Raw genomic sequence first — 18,418 nt, 5'->3', positions numbered from 1 at the left:
ATAAACTTTCCCTTTCATTCTTGCAGATACTCTTCTATCACAAATCACTCCTGTCACTCTTCTCCACCCACTCCACCCTGCCTGCACTCTTTTCTTTACTTCCCTAACACACTCTCCATTACTTTGCACTGTTGACCCCAGGTACCTGAACTCCTCCACCTTCTTCACCTCTTCACCCTGCAACCGCATCACTCCACTGCCCTCCCTCTCATTCACACACATGTACTCTGTCTTACTCCTACTGACTTTCATTCCCCTTCTCTCCAGCGCATATCTCCACCTCTCCAGGCTCTTCTCAACCTGCTCTCTACTCTCACCACAAATCACAATATCATCTGCAAACATCATAGTCCAGGGAGACTCCTGTCTGACCTCGTCCGTCAACCTGTCCATCACCACTGCAAACAGGAAAGGGCTCAGGGCCGATCCTTGATGTAGTCCAACCTTCACCCTGAACCAGTCTGTCGTACCTACTGCACACTTTACTGCCGTCACACTGTCCTCATACATGTCCTGCACCACCCTCAAATACTTCTCTGACACACCTGACTTCCTCATACAATACCACAACTCCTCTCTCGGCACCCTGTCGTACGCTTTCTCTAAATCCACAAATACACAATGCAGCTCCCTCTGTCCTTCTCTATACTTCTCCATCAACATCCTCAAAGCAAATAAGGCATCTGTGGTGCTCTTCCTCGGCATGAAACCATACTGTTGCTCACAGATGGTCACCTCTTCTCTCAGCCTGGCTTCCACTACTCTTTCCCATAACTTCATGGTGTGACTGATCAACTTAATTCCCCTGTAGTTACTGCAGGTTTGCACATCTCCCTTATGCTTAAAGATCGGTACCAGCACACTCCTTCTCCATTCCTCAGGCATCCTCTCCCCTTCCAGAATCCTGTTAAACAATCTGGTTAAAAACTCCACTGCCATCTCTCCTAAACATCTCCACGCTTCTACCGGTATGTCATCTGGTCCAACCGACTTTCCATTCTTCATCCTCTTAATCGCTGCTCTCACTTCCTCCTTACTAATCCTATCTACATCCTGCTTCACCAACTCCACATCCTCCAACCTTCTCTCTCTCTGATTTTCCTCATTCATCAGCTGCTCAAAATACTCCCTCCATCTTCTCAACACACTCTCCTCACTAGTCAACACATTTCCCTCTCCATCCTTTATTGCTCTAACTTGCAGTACATCCTTCCCAGCTCGGTCCCTCTGCTTGGCCAATCGGTATAAATCCTTTTCTCCTTCCTTAGTGTCCAACCTCTTATACAGTTCCTCATATGCCTTTTCCTTGGCTTTCGCCACATCCCTTTTAACCTGCTGCCGCATCTCCTTGTACTCCTGCCTACTTTTCTCATCACTCTGTCGATCCCACTTCTGTTTTGCCAATCTCTTTCCCCTAATGCTCTCCTGCACTTCCTCATTCCACCACCACGTCTCCTTGTCTTGCTTTCTATTTCCAGATGTCACACCAAGTACTTTTCTAGCTGCCTCCCTCATCACTCCTGCGGTAGTTGCCCAATCATCCGGCACCTCTTCACCACCACCAAGCCCCTGTCTGACCTCTTCCCTGAACCTCACACTACACTCTTCCTCCTTCAGTTTCCACCATCTTATTCTTCTTTCAAACCTTACTTTCCTCCTCTTCTTCTTCGCCTCCAAAACCATCCTACAGACCACCATTCGATGCTGTCTAGCTACACTGTCCCCCGCCAACACCTTACAGTCTCCAATCTCCTTCAGGTTGCATCTCCTACACAGAAGATAATCCACCTGTGTGCACCTTCCTCCACTCTTATACGTCACCCTATGATCCTCCTTCTTCTTAAAATACGTGTTCACCACTGCCATTTCCATCCTTTTAGCAAAATCTACCACCATCTGCCCTTCCACATTCCTCTCCTTAAAACCATACCTACCCATCACCTCCTCATCACCTCTGTTCCCTTCACCTACATGCCCATTAAAGTCTGCCCCAATCACCAATCGTTCTTTCCTAGGTACACCATCGACCACTTCATCTAATTCACTCCAGAATCTTTCCTTCTCCTCCATCTCACAGCCAACTTGTGGAGCATAGGCACTGATGACATTTATCATCATCCCTTCAACTTCCACCTTCACGATCATCACCCTATCAGAAACTCTCTTCACCTCCACTACACTCTTACTGTACTCTTCCTTCAGAATCACCCCTACACCATTTCTCATCCCATCCACACCATGATAAAACAGTTTAAACCCACCTCCAATGTTCCTTGCCTTACTCCCTTTCCACTTGGTCTCCTGAACACACAACACATCTACCTTTCTCCTCTCCATCATATCAGCTATCTCTCTCCCTTTACCCGTCATAGTACCAACATTTAAAGTACCAACCCGAACCTCTACTCTCCTACACTGCTCCTTTTCCTGCCGTCTCTGTAGACGCCTTCCTCCTCTCCTTCTCCTCCTTCGGCCAACAGTAGCCCAATTTCCACCGGTACCCTGTCGGCTAACGATACCTGTGGCGGTCGTTGTTAACCCAGGCCTCGACCGATCCGGTATGAAATTCTCATTTGTGATCCGCATATTTGATTTGGCACATGTTTTACGCTGGATGCCCTTCCTAACGCAACCCTCCCCATTTACCCGGGCTTGGGACCGGCACTAAGAGTACACTGGCTTGTGCCCCCCTAATGGCTGGGTTACCTCCACTACATTTATTATCCTAAATTAGATGCACCTGTTTGAGGTCGTTAGCTGCATAAAGACACCTGTCCACCCCATACAATCAGTAAGAATCCAACTACTAACATGACCAAGACCAAAGAGCTGTCCAAAGACACTAGAGACAAAATTGTACACCTCCACAAGGCTGGAAAGGGCTACGGGGAAATTGCCAAGCAGCTTGGTGAAAAAAGGTCCACTGTTGGAGCAATCATTAGAAAATGGAAGAAGCTAAACATGACTGTCAATCTCCCTCGGACTGGGGCTCCATGCAAGATCTCACCTCGTGGGGTCTCAATGATCCTAAGGAAGGTGAGAAATCAGCCCAGAACTACACGGGAGGAGCTGGTCAATGACCTGAAAAGAGCTGGGACCACCGTTTCCAAGGTTACTGTTGGTAATACACTAAGGAGACATGGTTTGAAATCATGCATGGCACGGAAGGTTCCCCTGCTTAAACCAGCACATGTCCAGGCACGTCTTAAGTTTGCCAATGACCATTTGGATGATCCAGAGGAGTCATGGGAGAAAGTCATGAGGTCAGATGAGACCAAAATAGAACTTTTGGGTCATAATTCCACTAAACGTGTTTGGAGGAAGAAGAATGATGAATACCATCCCAAGAACACCATCCCTACTGTGAAGCATGGGGGTGGTAGCATCATGCTTTGGGGGTGTTTTTCTGCACATGGGACAGGGCGACTGCACTGTATTAAGGAGAGGATGACCGGGGCCATGTATTGCGAGATTTTGGGGAACAACCTCCTTCCCTCAGTTAGAGCATTGAAGATGGGTCGAGGCTGAGTCTTCCAACATGACAATGACCCGAAGCACACAGCCAGGATAACCAAGGAGTGTCTCTGTAAGAAGCATATCAAGGTTCTGGCATGGCCTAGCCAGTCTCCAGACCTAAACCCAATAGAGAATCTTTGGAGGGAGCTCAAACTCCGTGTTTCTCAGCGACAGGCCAGAAACCTGACTGATCTAGAGAAGATCTGTGTGGAGGAGTGGACCATAATCCCCCCTGCAGTGTGTGAAAACCTGGTGAAAAACTACAGGAAACGTTTGACCTCTGTAATTGCAAACAAAGGTTACTGTACCAAATATTAACATTGACTTTTTCAGGTGTTCAAATACTTATTTGCAGCTGTATCATACAAATAAATAGTAAAAAAATCATACATTGTGATTTCTGGATTAATTTTTTTTAGATTATGTCTCTCACAGTGGACATGCACCTACGATGACAATTTCAGACCCCTCCATGATTTCTAAGTGGGAGAACTTGCAAAATAGCAGGGTGTTCAAATACTTATTTTCCTCACTGTATATATATATATATATATATATATATATATATATATATATATATATATATATATATATATATATATATATATATATAAAAAGAAACAGTGACAGGAAATATATTGGAAAGAAGATGCTTGAAGACCATGAGGAGTTGTCAAGGTCAGTGAGTCTCTCATAGATATCATTTGACATTTTTATAACACGGAATCATAACATTAAATGCGAAACGGTGTAAGTCAAGGAAATGTGTGAACATTTTATGTGTAAAACCTATTTACTTTGAAACGCATGAAAACCGGAGTTCAAAGTCAGATGCTAGGTGTGTTTGACAACGCCTGTCAGTATGTTCTGAAATGAAATGACGGGCAGCGTAACCAGTAAAATCCTCTGATACTGTATAGTAAGATATATTATATAAAATTTGGTTTGCAATTTTAAATCATTTGATACTAATAAACCATACATTAATAGTTATAATTTTATTATTTATGTAATGAAAGCTGGGCACAAAAATGGCTCACGGCCAAACAACAAATCATTGGTCAGACAATTAGCAAGAATTTAAAATCTTTTTGTTGCTGTGAACTGTGTGGGGAAAAGCTAGAAATTCACTTCTCTTATTGTACACAAAGGTGAAATCATGATAATCTCATAAACTGAATAGAACCACATTCACTCTTGTTTCTGTAAAAAGCTGTCCACAAGCATTGAAGATTTAAACCTTAATGTTCCTCAATCTTATTGTTTAATTCCTGCAAATATTCTGACCAAAGAGTTATTGTCATATTTGCATATTTTTCGGCGCCATTGTGTACATTTTATTTTACAAGAGCAAAGAGGGAGGAGAAGGTGGTACTTTTTAAATAAGGATATAATGTATATTTTATTTACAATAAACATGCTCCACACTACCACTCCTATTCCTCCTCTTTTGAACCTTTACTTCTTTCATGGCAATGTATTTGAGTTGGAAGAATGGTCAAAGTTTGTAAATGGTCAGAACAGCAGGGTTGAAAAGGTAAAAAAAGCTGAATATATCATTCAAGCGTCTGAGTCAGTGTGTAAAATGTGTACGTGCATCACAGAAACACACAGTTATCATGTCTTAGTATTCAAATTCAGACCATTTTATTTTATCATTAATTTAAACAACAATTTTATTCAAATGTTTCTCTCCTATTTTGTACTGCATTCTTTTTTATATACTGTACTTCTTGAAATATATATTATATATTGAAATATTATTATTTTCCAGTAATTTTTATATATCATTTCTATATCATTGTTTTTGGGGTCATGAGGGTCCCTCAATGTTACACACACACACACACACACACACACACACACACACACACACACACACACACACACACACACACACACACACACACACACACACACACACCACTGTTACACACAATAAATAATTTGTAATATATTGACATCTACTGTATTTTCAACCTCTGTAGAAGTGTTTTTACAATTCTGCTATTTCTAACTTATGTAATGTGTGGGGGGAAAGGGCAATGATGTATTATTATATTAAATATTATATATACTATTTTTTAGGTTTGCCTTATTTTTTAAATTTCTTTTACCAGGTATATTTACCACACAGCATCCTGCTAATGAAAAGTAGAATAAGTAAATAAATATTAAATCTAATTATTCATATATAATCTTAATTTTTACTGAGACTCATTGCAATATACAATGATTTATGACATGACACCAACAGTGGGCAGTAGAACTAAACCTATTAGTGGACATTTGTGGAGCTTTTATTGAAAGACGTATATCCATATCCATTGCTCATCAGCTGAGCATATCTGTCTCTATGTTTCCTCAAATGCTGTATCCCAGGGAGCTTAAGGATTCCGCTGGCTTCAGAGCTCTAATATCCTTATATCTCTGCTTCACATTCAACAGCACTCTGCACCAACAAAACAAAAGAAAGAAGGCAAATAGGTTTGGTTGTTATTTTTCTCACGATGGTGGGAGAGAAAGGGCACTTACTTTCACTAACACAAATGCCTAATGAAGTCTTGATGTACATTATTTACAAGCACGGATATCTTTTTTTGCTTCGAAATGTAACAATCTAAAATACCACCAGACTAATAGCAGTAGCAGCAGATCCAGTTCTGTCACATAGGACACTTTACACTTAATGATAATTAACAATAAGAAAGAGTTATTGTCCGTTCTTTTATTTTGTATGTATTTACACTGTCTCTCACTCTCCCACATCCTCCTGTTTCTCAGTTTAAATGTTCCAGGACACTGTCATTCTCAAGCACATTCTTACTCAAAGATTCCTGCTTTGCATAATAGTAAAGCCTCACTACATCTACCCATAGAAATGGGATTTATTTACATCTGTATTAGAGAAGTGCAATTTTTGCAATAGATATTAGTCACATCAAGTACTTGTAAAACTGTTTCCTGCAGCAAGCCAGGGACAATGAGGTATAAACATCCGTAACACCTGCAAAACTGTATTACCTTGTTATGGAAATCTGCAGGCCCTTGGGCAAGTTGATGAACCTGTAATAGATGTTCTCTGATAAGTCTTTGCCAGGCAGTGTGCTGTGTGCCAACACTTCACTGCCCATATCAATTTCGCCAAATGCTTTCACATGCACTCGGTCCTCTGTGACATTCAGTGTTGTTTTTGCAATCCAACTTCTTCTATTTTGACAGGGAAAACTACCTTTTTGTATGAATAATTTCGTCGATTTATGTTTTTTGCACAGCCTAATTTATTATTTATATCAGCAGCCTTTGTGTTGGAACTTGCTTATTATTCAGGTATCTACCATAGCTCTTGCAGACATGCTCTAACAGCTCGCTGCTAACTGCAAAACATTTAAATCGCAAATAAGCAAAAAGACAAAAAATTTATTTTTTTATTAATTCATGCAGATTGCAAAACCCAGGGGTCTTATTTATTGAAGCATACATAGAGCAAGTTCTAACTCTGTATGTACGAACTTCACTACCTCACCACCACACCTGCACTAGAAAATTTTTAATTGTCACACAAATGTATGCACAGCTGTAAGCAGTGAATGTCGATAAATCCCACGTGTTCTAAATTGCTCTGCTTGTGCATGGCCACGCTCATTTACATAAAGGAATGCCCCTGATTCCACCATATATGGTAAACAACTTCCACTATGTATGTGCGATCAATTGCTCGTTATTGATGCGTTTTTTTTTGTTGGCATAAGCCAAATGTGCCTTGTTTTTTTGCTCAGGGTTGGTTAGAAAATACCAGATCTGACTCACAATTTATATTTTTTATCTGTTCATTTGCGTGTGCATGAGGATGCAGTTCCTGCAATTTTTCGTCTCTAAAAAAAAGTGTGTTTTGCTTTGCTTGAGATCAATTAAAATCGCAACGGACAAACAAAACTGACTGATGAGCCACTCTTAGCAAAGAGATTCCTGTGCTCCTTAAAAGCACCTTCCCTTTGAAAAGCGGCATGTGCCAAATATTCAAGTAAGTCAAGGTCAGTTACTATATTTCCCCTTTATATGCTGTTACATTACACATCAAGAGTCATTTGTTGCCACTTTGTTCTGAGCACCACAGCCAACAAATCCTGTCAATTATGCTGACATGACTGACAATTAATGGGATGTTAAAAGTGCCTTATTATCAGTTTACCCATGGCTACAATTTTCCACCATGAGGGGTTTCTGCTTATGCATTGTCAGGAGCAGTTCTAAATATACGCAGATCTGCACACACAAGAATAACCTGATAAATCATATTCTGGGCAGCATGATGGTACATTGGTAATGTAGCTCCCTGACTGCCCCAGGCTCCCCAGCTTGATCTTGCTTACTTGCTGTAGGAAGATTTGCACGCTCTTCCAATCCCCCTGTGTTTTTTTCTCATCTCATTTCCACAAAACATACCAGTAGGTGGCCAAGGTGTGAATGAGCGTGTGAATTCTTGCACCCTCGGATATGCTCCGGATCCACTGCAGCCCTGACCAGGATAAAATGCTTAACGAAGATTAATGAAAGGACAAATAAATTACACTCTATGTGTACGAATAGGCGTGTACATGATTTATGCACAATGGGACCAATCTGTTGATAAATCACAGTTACACTGGTTTATAACTATTTACAAGCAAACATTTATCATCTAGTTTAGACTCTATCAAACACACATACAGTATTTTGCTACCTATTACAGAATACTGTTCACATATTACTATTTGTCCTTAAAGATAAATCAGTGTGGGTTGTAAACATGTTAATTTTTATTATTATTTTTAATTTTAAGATTTCAGCATGAATTAAACACATTCATTCATTATTAGTAGCTGCTTTATCCTATTCAGGGTCACGAACGTATGTTTTGAGATGTATTTATTTATTTTTTTTTAAGTGATACAGTAATTCTCATTGTGTTTTATTAGAAATGGCTGTGTTAACACCTGAGTTACACTGCAGTAAAAACCCTTGTGCATTTGAGTGATAATGACAACCACTGGACTCTGCATTAAAGCCCATGTCACTCTGACAGCATAGCACTGCAGAAACAGTCATGCCAGCTTGCTTCCTACCTACTTCAATTAAGATCCTGCTGCTATTCATTTCCTGCAAGTAGCTCCCATAACCTTGTTTTCCTTCATTAGCTGAGCAAACAAAATCACTGTTTCTCTTTCATTCTCTCTCTCTCTCTCTCTCTCTCTCTCTCTCTCTCTCTCTCTCTCTCTCTCTCTCTCTCTCTCTCTCTCTCTCTCTCTCTCTCTCTGTCAGTCATTCATTCACTCTTTAGCATAACTGTATGGTTGAGTGGATCTGTGGTCTCAGCGCTAGGAATGCCTATTTCCTTCTGTCTCTTGATCTCTCCCTCACCAAACCTCAATGGGCATTTTGTCCATGCAGAAGACTCTTATCATAGCGGTGGCATCCGTCTTTCAAGCCGTATGCCCCCAGACGGTGCACTTCATTTCAGGCCTCTTCTCTTTGTGTTTTCAAGGTCAGTGAGCCAGAAAAGCAATTAGTCAGGGTTCTTTTATCACCTGAATGAAAGTGAGGCGTGTTGAAAGTGGCAGTGATACATGCTAGGCACACAAATCCTGACTCTGCCAATCCGTAATTTCATGTGCAACACGTAATGTGCCCAGGCTCACTTCCTGTACTTGCTTGTCGCTTAAGGAGGATAACGTCCTCAAGAAACGATAACTCATCAAGAAACTAGTGTTGTGAAGTGCAAATGTGTTAAGTGTGAATGGCAGGGCACACAGTATGATCAGTAAAGGATTCATTGTCTTGTAAAAAATGTATACTAACATATTGCATTACACTCATAAAAAAAGAAAAATGGATCACACGAATGTTAGTAAAAAAAGCACAGTAAAGTGACATACTTTGGCTGGTTGTGAGTAGAGAGATATTCTGGACCCACAGACTCCAGCTGCCCAAAAGAGGAGGGTTCAGTCAGTCCTCCTTATCTCCCAAAGTATGTTTTTAGACAAAATAAGCAATTACCGTGTCTCCCATGTACAAGGTGTTCCATTACTCATAGAAAGAAAAAAAAAATAATAATAATAAAAAGGGAGCGAAGGGCAATGCAAGGCGTCTGTTGTGCCTTCTGCCCAATGGGGGATGAGGCTGACACAGAAGGCCACCTTACCTCAGCATTAAACTACGGTATGTGACTTAGTGCCCTTGGAAAAATAGTAAAAACTTCATCCCAGGACATTATTGTTTTAATACTGAGAAGAGCAATAGCGGCAATGGTGCTAGTTATTTAAAAGACCAGATTGAAATGTTCCAAGGCTTTAAAAATGATCTATAGAGTGTTGGCTGAAGACAAACATGACTCCAGGGTGCACAACAATGAATGTGTGTGTGTGTGTGTGTGTGTGTGTGTGTGTGTGTGTGTGTGTGTGTGTGTGTGTGTGTGTGTTTGTGTGTTTGTGTGCATGGCTTTTCATTGTGCTGCCCAGGTTTCTCTCTTCATGTCTCCAAAGAATGGAGTATGATTGATTCCTTGAGTGTCTGATTCCCAAAACGTGAAACTGAAAATAACCCACAGCTCATTTCTATGCAGAACCACCCTCAGCGTACTGTCCCAAACTCTCTGCACAAAAGCATACATGTATTTTTTCATCTCATGTCTATATGGAGTCATGGCTCAGAAATCTTTAGAACTGTCACTAAGGCAGGATGACACAAAAAAATAGTGAGTGATTCAATGACATGTATACTGTAAGTCTTCAATGCATTTAGTTATATGATAATTAATTATTATTTTGAACAAGAGATTTAAAAAACAACAACAATGTACTTTGTTGTTCTATTAAAAAACAACGCAGTGCTGCATTAAAGCCCACTGCTAAGCAGCTCAAATAGAAGGGAGACCTCTGCTGTTTGCTGGAAAGTACTTCACAGTGTCAATTTGGCTAATAGGAACCTCCCACGGCAGTATTACAAACATGATAATGAAGGAAACTTACATTTAAATGAATGATTTATATTCATGAGTTACGAGTTACATGTTAAATATGTTGTATTTTTTCCCTTTAATTATGCTAAAGATTCCTTCATTTAAGTTGCTTTACTTTATGTAATCCATTAAAATCCACACTAACACAGAGGGGTTTGGTTTGTTCAGCTGTTCTTTACTTCACATTACACTGGTTATAAGAGGCAGGTGTGTTTCAGCACTGGAAAGTGGACAGCTCCCATGTCTCTTGAATCACTTTTCATTTTGTTTAAGCAGAGCAGAGGCTCTGACCTGTAGGTTATGATGAGCACATTCCTATTTACTGTGGAAGCAAAGGGCTGTATAAATGGTCCAACAACTCTTGTGCTAAGGCAGCAAATTATACACAATGGCTGCAAATTGCCATGCTAACGCACTGCACGTATGAGTAATGTACCATGGTGTGTGCTGTAAAACATGTCAGTGTTCTGTTTTATATCATTTCCTGACTCTATTTCTTTGCTGCTTTTCAGTCAGAATGAGAAATAGTCTGACCCGGTTAATATGGACCATTTTCCAATCGATGTTTCTACATGATATAATGTCTGACTAGAGTGGTCACATTGCTTAGCAATCTATACACAGATCAGCAATAACATTTAACCACTGATAGGTGAAGTGAACAGCATTCATTATTTCGCTACAGTGCGTACACCTGAGTTCAGGGCGGGATAAATGAGGCAGCAAAATAATAGCTCATTCGTGAAGTTGATTTGTTGGAAACAGGAAAAATGGGAACGAGTATAGATCTGGGCGATGGCTATATTGCGATGGCTAGACCACTGGATCAGGGTCTAAAGCAGCATGATCTGACGGGTGTTTCTGATAATTCAATTCAATTCAATTCAATTCAATTCAATTCAATTCAATTCAATTCAATTCAATTCAATTCAATTCATGCTCATTTGTAAATTGCTGTTAACAATAGACATTATCCCAAAGCAGACTTATGAAAATAAAATAAAAAATATTATTAATATAAATTTTAACAATAAATTTGTCTAGAAAGTTCATCCATAGTGAAAATGCCAGTGTCAATAAAGACAATTAAAAAAAAAAGATTCTGAGGAAAAAACTTAAAGAAGAACCAGGCTCAAAATGGGATCCATCCTAATATGGGTGGCACCGAATGTCCATTCTTTATATTTCCATAATTTTTGAGGTTATTATCTGCTGACTGATGGACATTTATTATGCAGTGGTTACCTTCCAAGCTTTTGTGGACTCCATGCCTCAATGCATCAGAGCTATTTTGGTGGCACAGGGGAACATACACGATGTTGGGCTGGTGGTTTTAATGTCATGACTGATTGGTGTATAGCCGATATAACCCAGTTTTATAGTTGTTGGATTATTTATAACAGAGGTCCTCCACTGAACTAAAAAATGCAGCCTTAGATGTTGAGAGGCTATAAATATTTCTCAGAACAACTGCAATTGCCAAAGCAGGTCCTCCAAAGTCATGCTTATTTGTCTCTCAACCCACACACCTCCATCGGTGCTTAAGCGCCGACATTCTTTGCTGAAGCGCCTTCATTCTTTTTGTTTGCTGATAAATAATTCACCCCCTCCAAATCACTGTGAAGGTGGCCCTTGATTTGCAGTGCTCTACGTGTTTGTGTGCCACTATTTGAAGGGGGAGTGCAAAAGTGAGAGAACAATGTTCATTTTGACTTTCAGAATAAAAGAACTGATCTTTGACTGATCAAAGTTTGACACTGACACTTAACCACTCTGAATTGCCAGTTGCCTGTCTTGCCATAACACCATGTCCTTGAGGTGACATACTGCACATTGGTCTGCATATTATTTATCTTATTAGGATCAACATACTTTGTGGTCACGGTGATAAAAACCTTGATAACTCTGAGATATTTGTACATCAATAAATAGAAAAGATTATGTAATGACTCAGTAGCTTTGTGTGGAACAGTGTAACCTATACACAAATAACGGGGTGAAGTGTTTATACCTTATTTTTCTTTCCAATATGTTTTTGTATTCATGCCCTGCTATTGATGGCTCTCAAGGTGTTTACCGTGCTATACCCTGATATGTTGCAGCACTATTTTCACTTGTGCCTTATCCAATCACAGCAGTTAATGAGCCGTCATGCCCCTGTTTTCTTTCCTCTGAATATCATCACAAGGGTGGTGTGTTCTCATCTCTCACAGCCAAATGATTTACCTGACCTATAATCCACATTGTCAGTGTAAACACAAAAGGAATTTTGCACCTGAATTTATCTCTTTGGGCTATGGAAGAGACTGTATTAGGTTTGTGCTTCTTCCATAGAACCTGCACGCTTTGAATAACCCTACCAAAATGCTTTTACTTTTCATCAAGGCTTATAAATAAAACCATATTTTAGAAGCTTAGATCTCTTAATTATCGAAAGGATACCAATTTCTAAGAGTGTACAATAATGAATATTTTAACAATTTTTTTATGTCTGGAGCCATTATTAGTCATTATAGAACTTTAGCTTTATGTTTGACAGTAAACATAATTTTCCTCCATCTAGCATTCTAAAGCTTTTTTTTAGTTTGTCACTATGTGAAAAACTGCAATTCGATTTTCAATTCATTTTTATTTATGGATATTGTCCCAAAGCAACTTTAAAAAGATAAATAGGTAATAAAATATGAATTTATATCTTAGTGCCTATAAGTTTAACCCTTATAAGTTTATCCCTAATGAGCAAGCGTGTATAGAAATCTGACATTAACCCTACTGAAAACCAACTCCACAAGCACAAATGTGAATGGAACATCTTCCCAGAAGATTGGAGGTTATTATAACAGCAAGTGGGTGCTAAATTCCATAACGTCCATAAATTCCATAACGTCAACTGACTGTATAAGAACATAGAAAGGACATTACTCATGATCTCACACTCTGGTACTCATGGTAGTTCTTACTCTCTGGTGTTTTGTATTGTTTTAAGATTCATAATCACACTCTCGATATCACCCAAATGAGGATGGGTTTCTTCCTCATAACATCTAAGGGAGATTTTCTCTTTTATACTTAAGTTCTGTGAAAAGCGCTATAGAAAGAAACTTGACTTGACTAAATGTGGAATGGGATGTTTTAAAGCACATACAAATCATGGTCAAGTGTCTATAAACTTTTGTCCATACACTGTATATAAGACCATATTTGGATGAGTTGTATGCAAGCTCAAACACATCTGTATCGCAGTACAAAACCAAAACCTTTACAAATCCAACGAAGAGCCACATAACTAACACTTTTCCTCTTACATCATTAGAAAGCCATCAAAATGTCTTTTTTTACGGTTGATCTGATAACTGCTCAACATTGACTTAATAGAGTTCTAGTTATGACAGTAGCTGATTTGAACATTACATACATTATTGAAAACCACTTTAAATGGTTTGTCCCTCCTGGGGAAGCCTTAAAAGGTCACAATAAGAAAAGGTCTTCCTTTCAGAGGGGCTTTTTAAGTAGAATTCGCTTTCAGAGAACTGAGAACCCTTGACTGTCTGAAGAACCATTGAGGAAAAACATTTTTTCTTTTGGAAAGAAGTTGATGAATATCTTCATAGATGGAGAGGGGAGGAGCCATAACCATAGATTACTTCTGCATGATCATGACTCCGCCCACCTCTCTCTCTCTCTCTCTCTCTCTCTCTCTCTCTCTCTCTCTCTCTCTCTCTCTGAGGTAATCCAGTTCTGTTCAGCGCGGGATCTGTAACGGATGCTGCGTATCTTTTCGTGTCTCCTCTCATCGCATACTAAACACAGGTCAAATGTGAACTCCTACTTCATTCTCCGTCGTAGGAAGGAAAGAAAGAAAGGAGGGGAAAGGGAGAAGTCCAGCCTCTTGACTCAAGCAGCGCATCATTTGGGAATACGGGCTCAGAGCTCAATCTGCATCATCCAGCCTGAACAGTGCGCTTAAGTGGAACTTGTGCGCCGTTTGATGCTGTGGCGCGCGAGTCGTCGTGCAAAACCATCACAGGCGTCGCATTTCTCTCTGACTTTCTCTGCTCGCGGTCGGGATTCGGACGCGGACTGAGCGCACGGAGGATATTCCAGCCTTGACCATCTGGATGTTTTGACTTGGTCTCGAGAAAATTCCTTGAAAAATCGTTTTTTCAATCTCTATATTATTTTTTTTGGGGGGATTTCTTTGCTCTCAGCTGCTGCAATCCGAGCCGGAGAGGGCTTCGAAAGAGGCAGCACGCGCATCCGTCTATACTGCTTCATCTCTGGACCGGATCTTCGGGTGGCTTCGGGATTTAAAGCCAGTCGTCCCGCAGTAGGAGAATTGATTTCCCCGCTGGAGACATGAAAGTTTTTACGACCGTGATGCTCCTGCTTGCATTCTGGGGTATGGAGTGCGAGCCCGTGCTTTCCGATTCCATTATTCACATCGGTGAGTTTAACCATCGGGTTGAAGCCACGTCAGTTTCGGGATTCCTCCGGTGTTAATCCGAGATGCATTCATTTTAATCTCTGCATGGGTGAGATTATAGCCGCTGCTCCGTTATTATGCAATTAAATCAATGCAGATCTCTGCGGCTTTTCAATCTAATAGCTGTTCACCCGTTTAGGCTACCAGGGACTGGATCTGGTTGCAGAAAGACGCAGTTTGACAGGAGCTGGAATTTTCCCAACAATGCGCCCATTATATTCGCTATGGTGGTCGAGAACAGGTGGTTCGGTTTGAACGGAAGTAATAGTTCTGTCGTGACAATGCACGCTTATCGGTGGTGCATCGATTATCGACTTGGATAGATCAACATATCGAATATCAGTAAGGGATTAACGTCGGTGTTGAGTGCGCGTGTACTTGTGTATGCAGAGAGAGAGAGAGAGAGATAAAGAGAGGGGGCACGGAAGTGTGAAAGAGATTTACGGGAGTGTGGAAGCGCGCGTGCCCGTTTGGATTAAACTGTGCACCGAGTGCACGCGCTCGGAATGATGTTCTATCAGAGCGGACGCCCCCGAAATCCTGCTCCGTGAACGAGAGCGCGCGCGCGTGCGTGCGTGCGTGTGTGTGTGAGAGAAAGACAGCAATGGGTATGGGGTGTTGAGGGCTATTAGGCAGTGGGTGCATGCACATCCGTATGACGTGCAAACTTTCGGCCTGATTCATGCGTCAGTTTTCAACAACAAAAGTGGAGAAAACAACAACAAACAAACAACAAATAACATAACTAAGAGCAAGAATGCGTTGCTTTTGAAGTGCACTTTGAGCTCGATCATCTTATACAAACAATGGAGACCATGATCTACAACCAGCAGGTGGTTTAACAGTGAACTTTCCTGTCACTCACACTGGTCATACTCTTATCTCTTATCAAGTTTTCTAGAGTTACTCATTCGCGTTTGGAAAAGTTTTTTAGGAAACAGATAATGAACACATGCAGACACATGCATTTCAGAACTTCAGACATGACACGTTTCATCGTTTCATTGCTGGACTGCTGAGGAGGTGAAGCTCTCCTGATGCTTTGTGCCATCTTTCGGCGGCGCACTGCTTCAATGAGCTTCAGTCCCAAAGCCACAGGCATTTATTTCTGTTACCGAAAAGCCACAATATCCCTGGCCAAAACCCGGGGTCTCCTGGCTGTCCTGCAGCTACAGCAACGACAAGTGCGCAATCATTCCTTCGAAGTAGACTTAAGCAGTTTGGAGTGACTCTTGAAGGGCAATTCGCAAACGTTTGGTTTGGCAGAGAGTGCGCAAAAACCAGTCAAGTCGCTCCCCCTAGTGGCCGCTACGCTCTCTCATATTTATTTCGGCTGTACGTGACCAGGTTAGATGATTTGTACAAGATTTTGCATTATGCAGTCTTTCTCTTGCAATGTATATTTTTTGAGAGAATTTTAAAATGTAGGCTGTCTAGGACAATAACTGATTGAACCAATGTACAAAATAGCCGTTGTCCGATAAATCATTCATATAGATAATAGCCGGTTAAATGATGTATACTATTATTTTCCTTAGGGTCAGGCTTAAAACACATTTCCCTATGTAACTAAATTTTTACAATAAATAAAATAAGTTAGTGTTATAATGCAAAGTAAAATGTATGAATTTAGACAGGTTTCTGATGATCTCTGCTGATGTACAGGTATCTGTATGTGTCATCCTGTTTGCTATTCATTGTTCCACAGTTGCAAATTAAACTACATTACAGAGTAAATAAGCATAAAAACTAGAATAGACTGATATAACGGTATGATAATCTCATCACCATCTCTTGCACTGTCACGGTGTGTTACATGGTTTTGTCCAAAGCCAAAGGGTACTGTGGATAATAATCTTCGGCACAGCCTAGCAGGTGGGCCAGATGGGTAGTCCCATTTCAGCAATCTATTTTTGGACATCTTTCTTGGCGCCTATCACAAGAACACAGTGGTAATGTGTTGTGTTAGCCTGCAGGCTACATCTCATGCCAGTATTAAATATACAGTACTTCATCTCAGACCCTTCATCTTCGGGGCACTTCAGCTTTCTGTCTTTCATTTGAATGACTTATGATATGAAGTCCTTCTTTCCCAAATCAGATTAATTCTCCTCATTTTGTAAGCGTGACACCTGACAAAAGCAGCAGTAAACAAACTGTGACTTGTCCCTATGCTCCTTTATTTGTTTTGCGATTTAATGGTTTGCCCGGAACCGAAGAAATCTCGCAGGTCAAAGCTTTCAAAAAATCTCTACTGTCTTTGAGTGTTGCCAGCCGGGGTAGCGTGCCATCCAAGTGGGCAACTTTGAAGCGAAAGATGTATTGAAATTATAACATAACATTTATCCCATTGTTAAATATCTGGCAACCTTATAACACAACACATCTCAGTTCAATTAAATTCAGCTTTATTTATATGGAACCTTTAATCATTAAACATCATAGCAAGGCAGCTTTATAAAAATTCAGATTTATAAAAAAACTAAACAAAAAAACCCCCAAAAACCAGATTAAGGTCAAAGTCCTTGATTAACAAACCAGAGGTACCAATGTCTCACCAATTACTTATAACATATCCTTTGAAGTCTCCATCAATAAATGCAATCTAATGCTGGTTAACTAGGACACAGACTAATTTTACCATCAGTCTAAAACTCTAAACTAAAAGTTCTAATTTAAGGATCTTACAGCTTTACAGCTTTAATTGTTTAAAAACTGCTAGAGATTTAGCCATTTGGATGTCAGTTGGAAGTTTGCTCCATCACTTCGGTGCCCGAACAGAACGAAATCCGAAGCGTGTCTTCCTTGTACACTAAGAGATGGTGGGACCAGTTGAGCAGTGGTTGATGATCAGTGAGAATGTGATGCAGTGTGGTGTGGGATAAATGCTGTGAGGTAAATGGATGCTGGTCCTTTTTTGGCTTTCTTGACAAGCATCAGTGTTTTAAAGAAAGCAGTAGAGTGGTGTGGGAGAACCTAGGAAGGTTGAGATGGAAGGTCAGAGCCAGAACTGCTAGGAGTGAGTTGCAGTAGTCCAGTTTTGAGATGACAAGGGACTGAACAACACCTGAGTGGCCTTGTGGGACAGAAACAAATTCTCCTTTACAACATCTGGAGAATTTGATATTCGCATGTTAGATTAGCAACGTGAGTTAAAAAGGACATTTGATTGTCCATGGTTACCCCGAGGTTGAATGCAGTGACCGAAGGTGAGAGCAGTATGTTGTCTATAGAGATCACAGGAGCTTGACATAGAGAAAAATCACCTGGGATGAACAGCAGTTCAGTTTTGCTGGGATTAGGCTTCAGCTGATACGATGACATCCATGATGATATATCTGCCAGACATGACGAGATCCGAGTGGAAACAAGAATGTGTGTAGGGGGAAAGGGGAAACCAGCTCATCAGGCAAGGAAAAACT

General features: G+C 40.5%; 1 protein-coding gene across 4 annotated transcripts in view; it reads left to right on the top strand.

Annotated features, from left to right (window-relative positions):
* Window positions 1-14,237: 14,237 nt before the first annotated feature.
* grid2 (glutamate receptor, ionotropic, delta 2) overlaps window positions 14,238-18,418 on the top strand; it is a 469,599-nt gene continuing 465,418 nt past the window's right edge. For all 4 annotated transcript variants that reach the window (XR_014535572.1, XR_014535573.1, XM_083553625.1 and 1 more), the window contains exon 1: window positions 14,238-14,957. Coding sequence is in view for 2 of the 4 variants with exons in the window: in XM_083553625.1 (XP_083409751.1) it covers window positions 14,870-14,957 (88 nt within the window). In the remaining 2 variants the exon portion in view is untranslated. The remainder of the gene's footprint in view (window positions 14,958-18,418) is intronic.

This window comes from Silurus aristotelis (genome assembly GCF_946808225.1).
Source record: "Silurus aristotelis genome assembly, chromosome: 11".
In the NCBI taxonomy this organism is placed as follows: Eukaryota; Metazoa; Chordata; class Actinopteri; order Siluriformes; family Siluridae; genus Silurus; species Silurus aristotelis.
The sequence above is the reverse complement of the archived record's forward strand: the minus strand, read 5'-3'. Positions and strand labels throughout refer to the sequence as shown.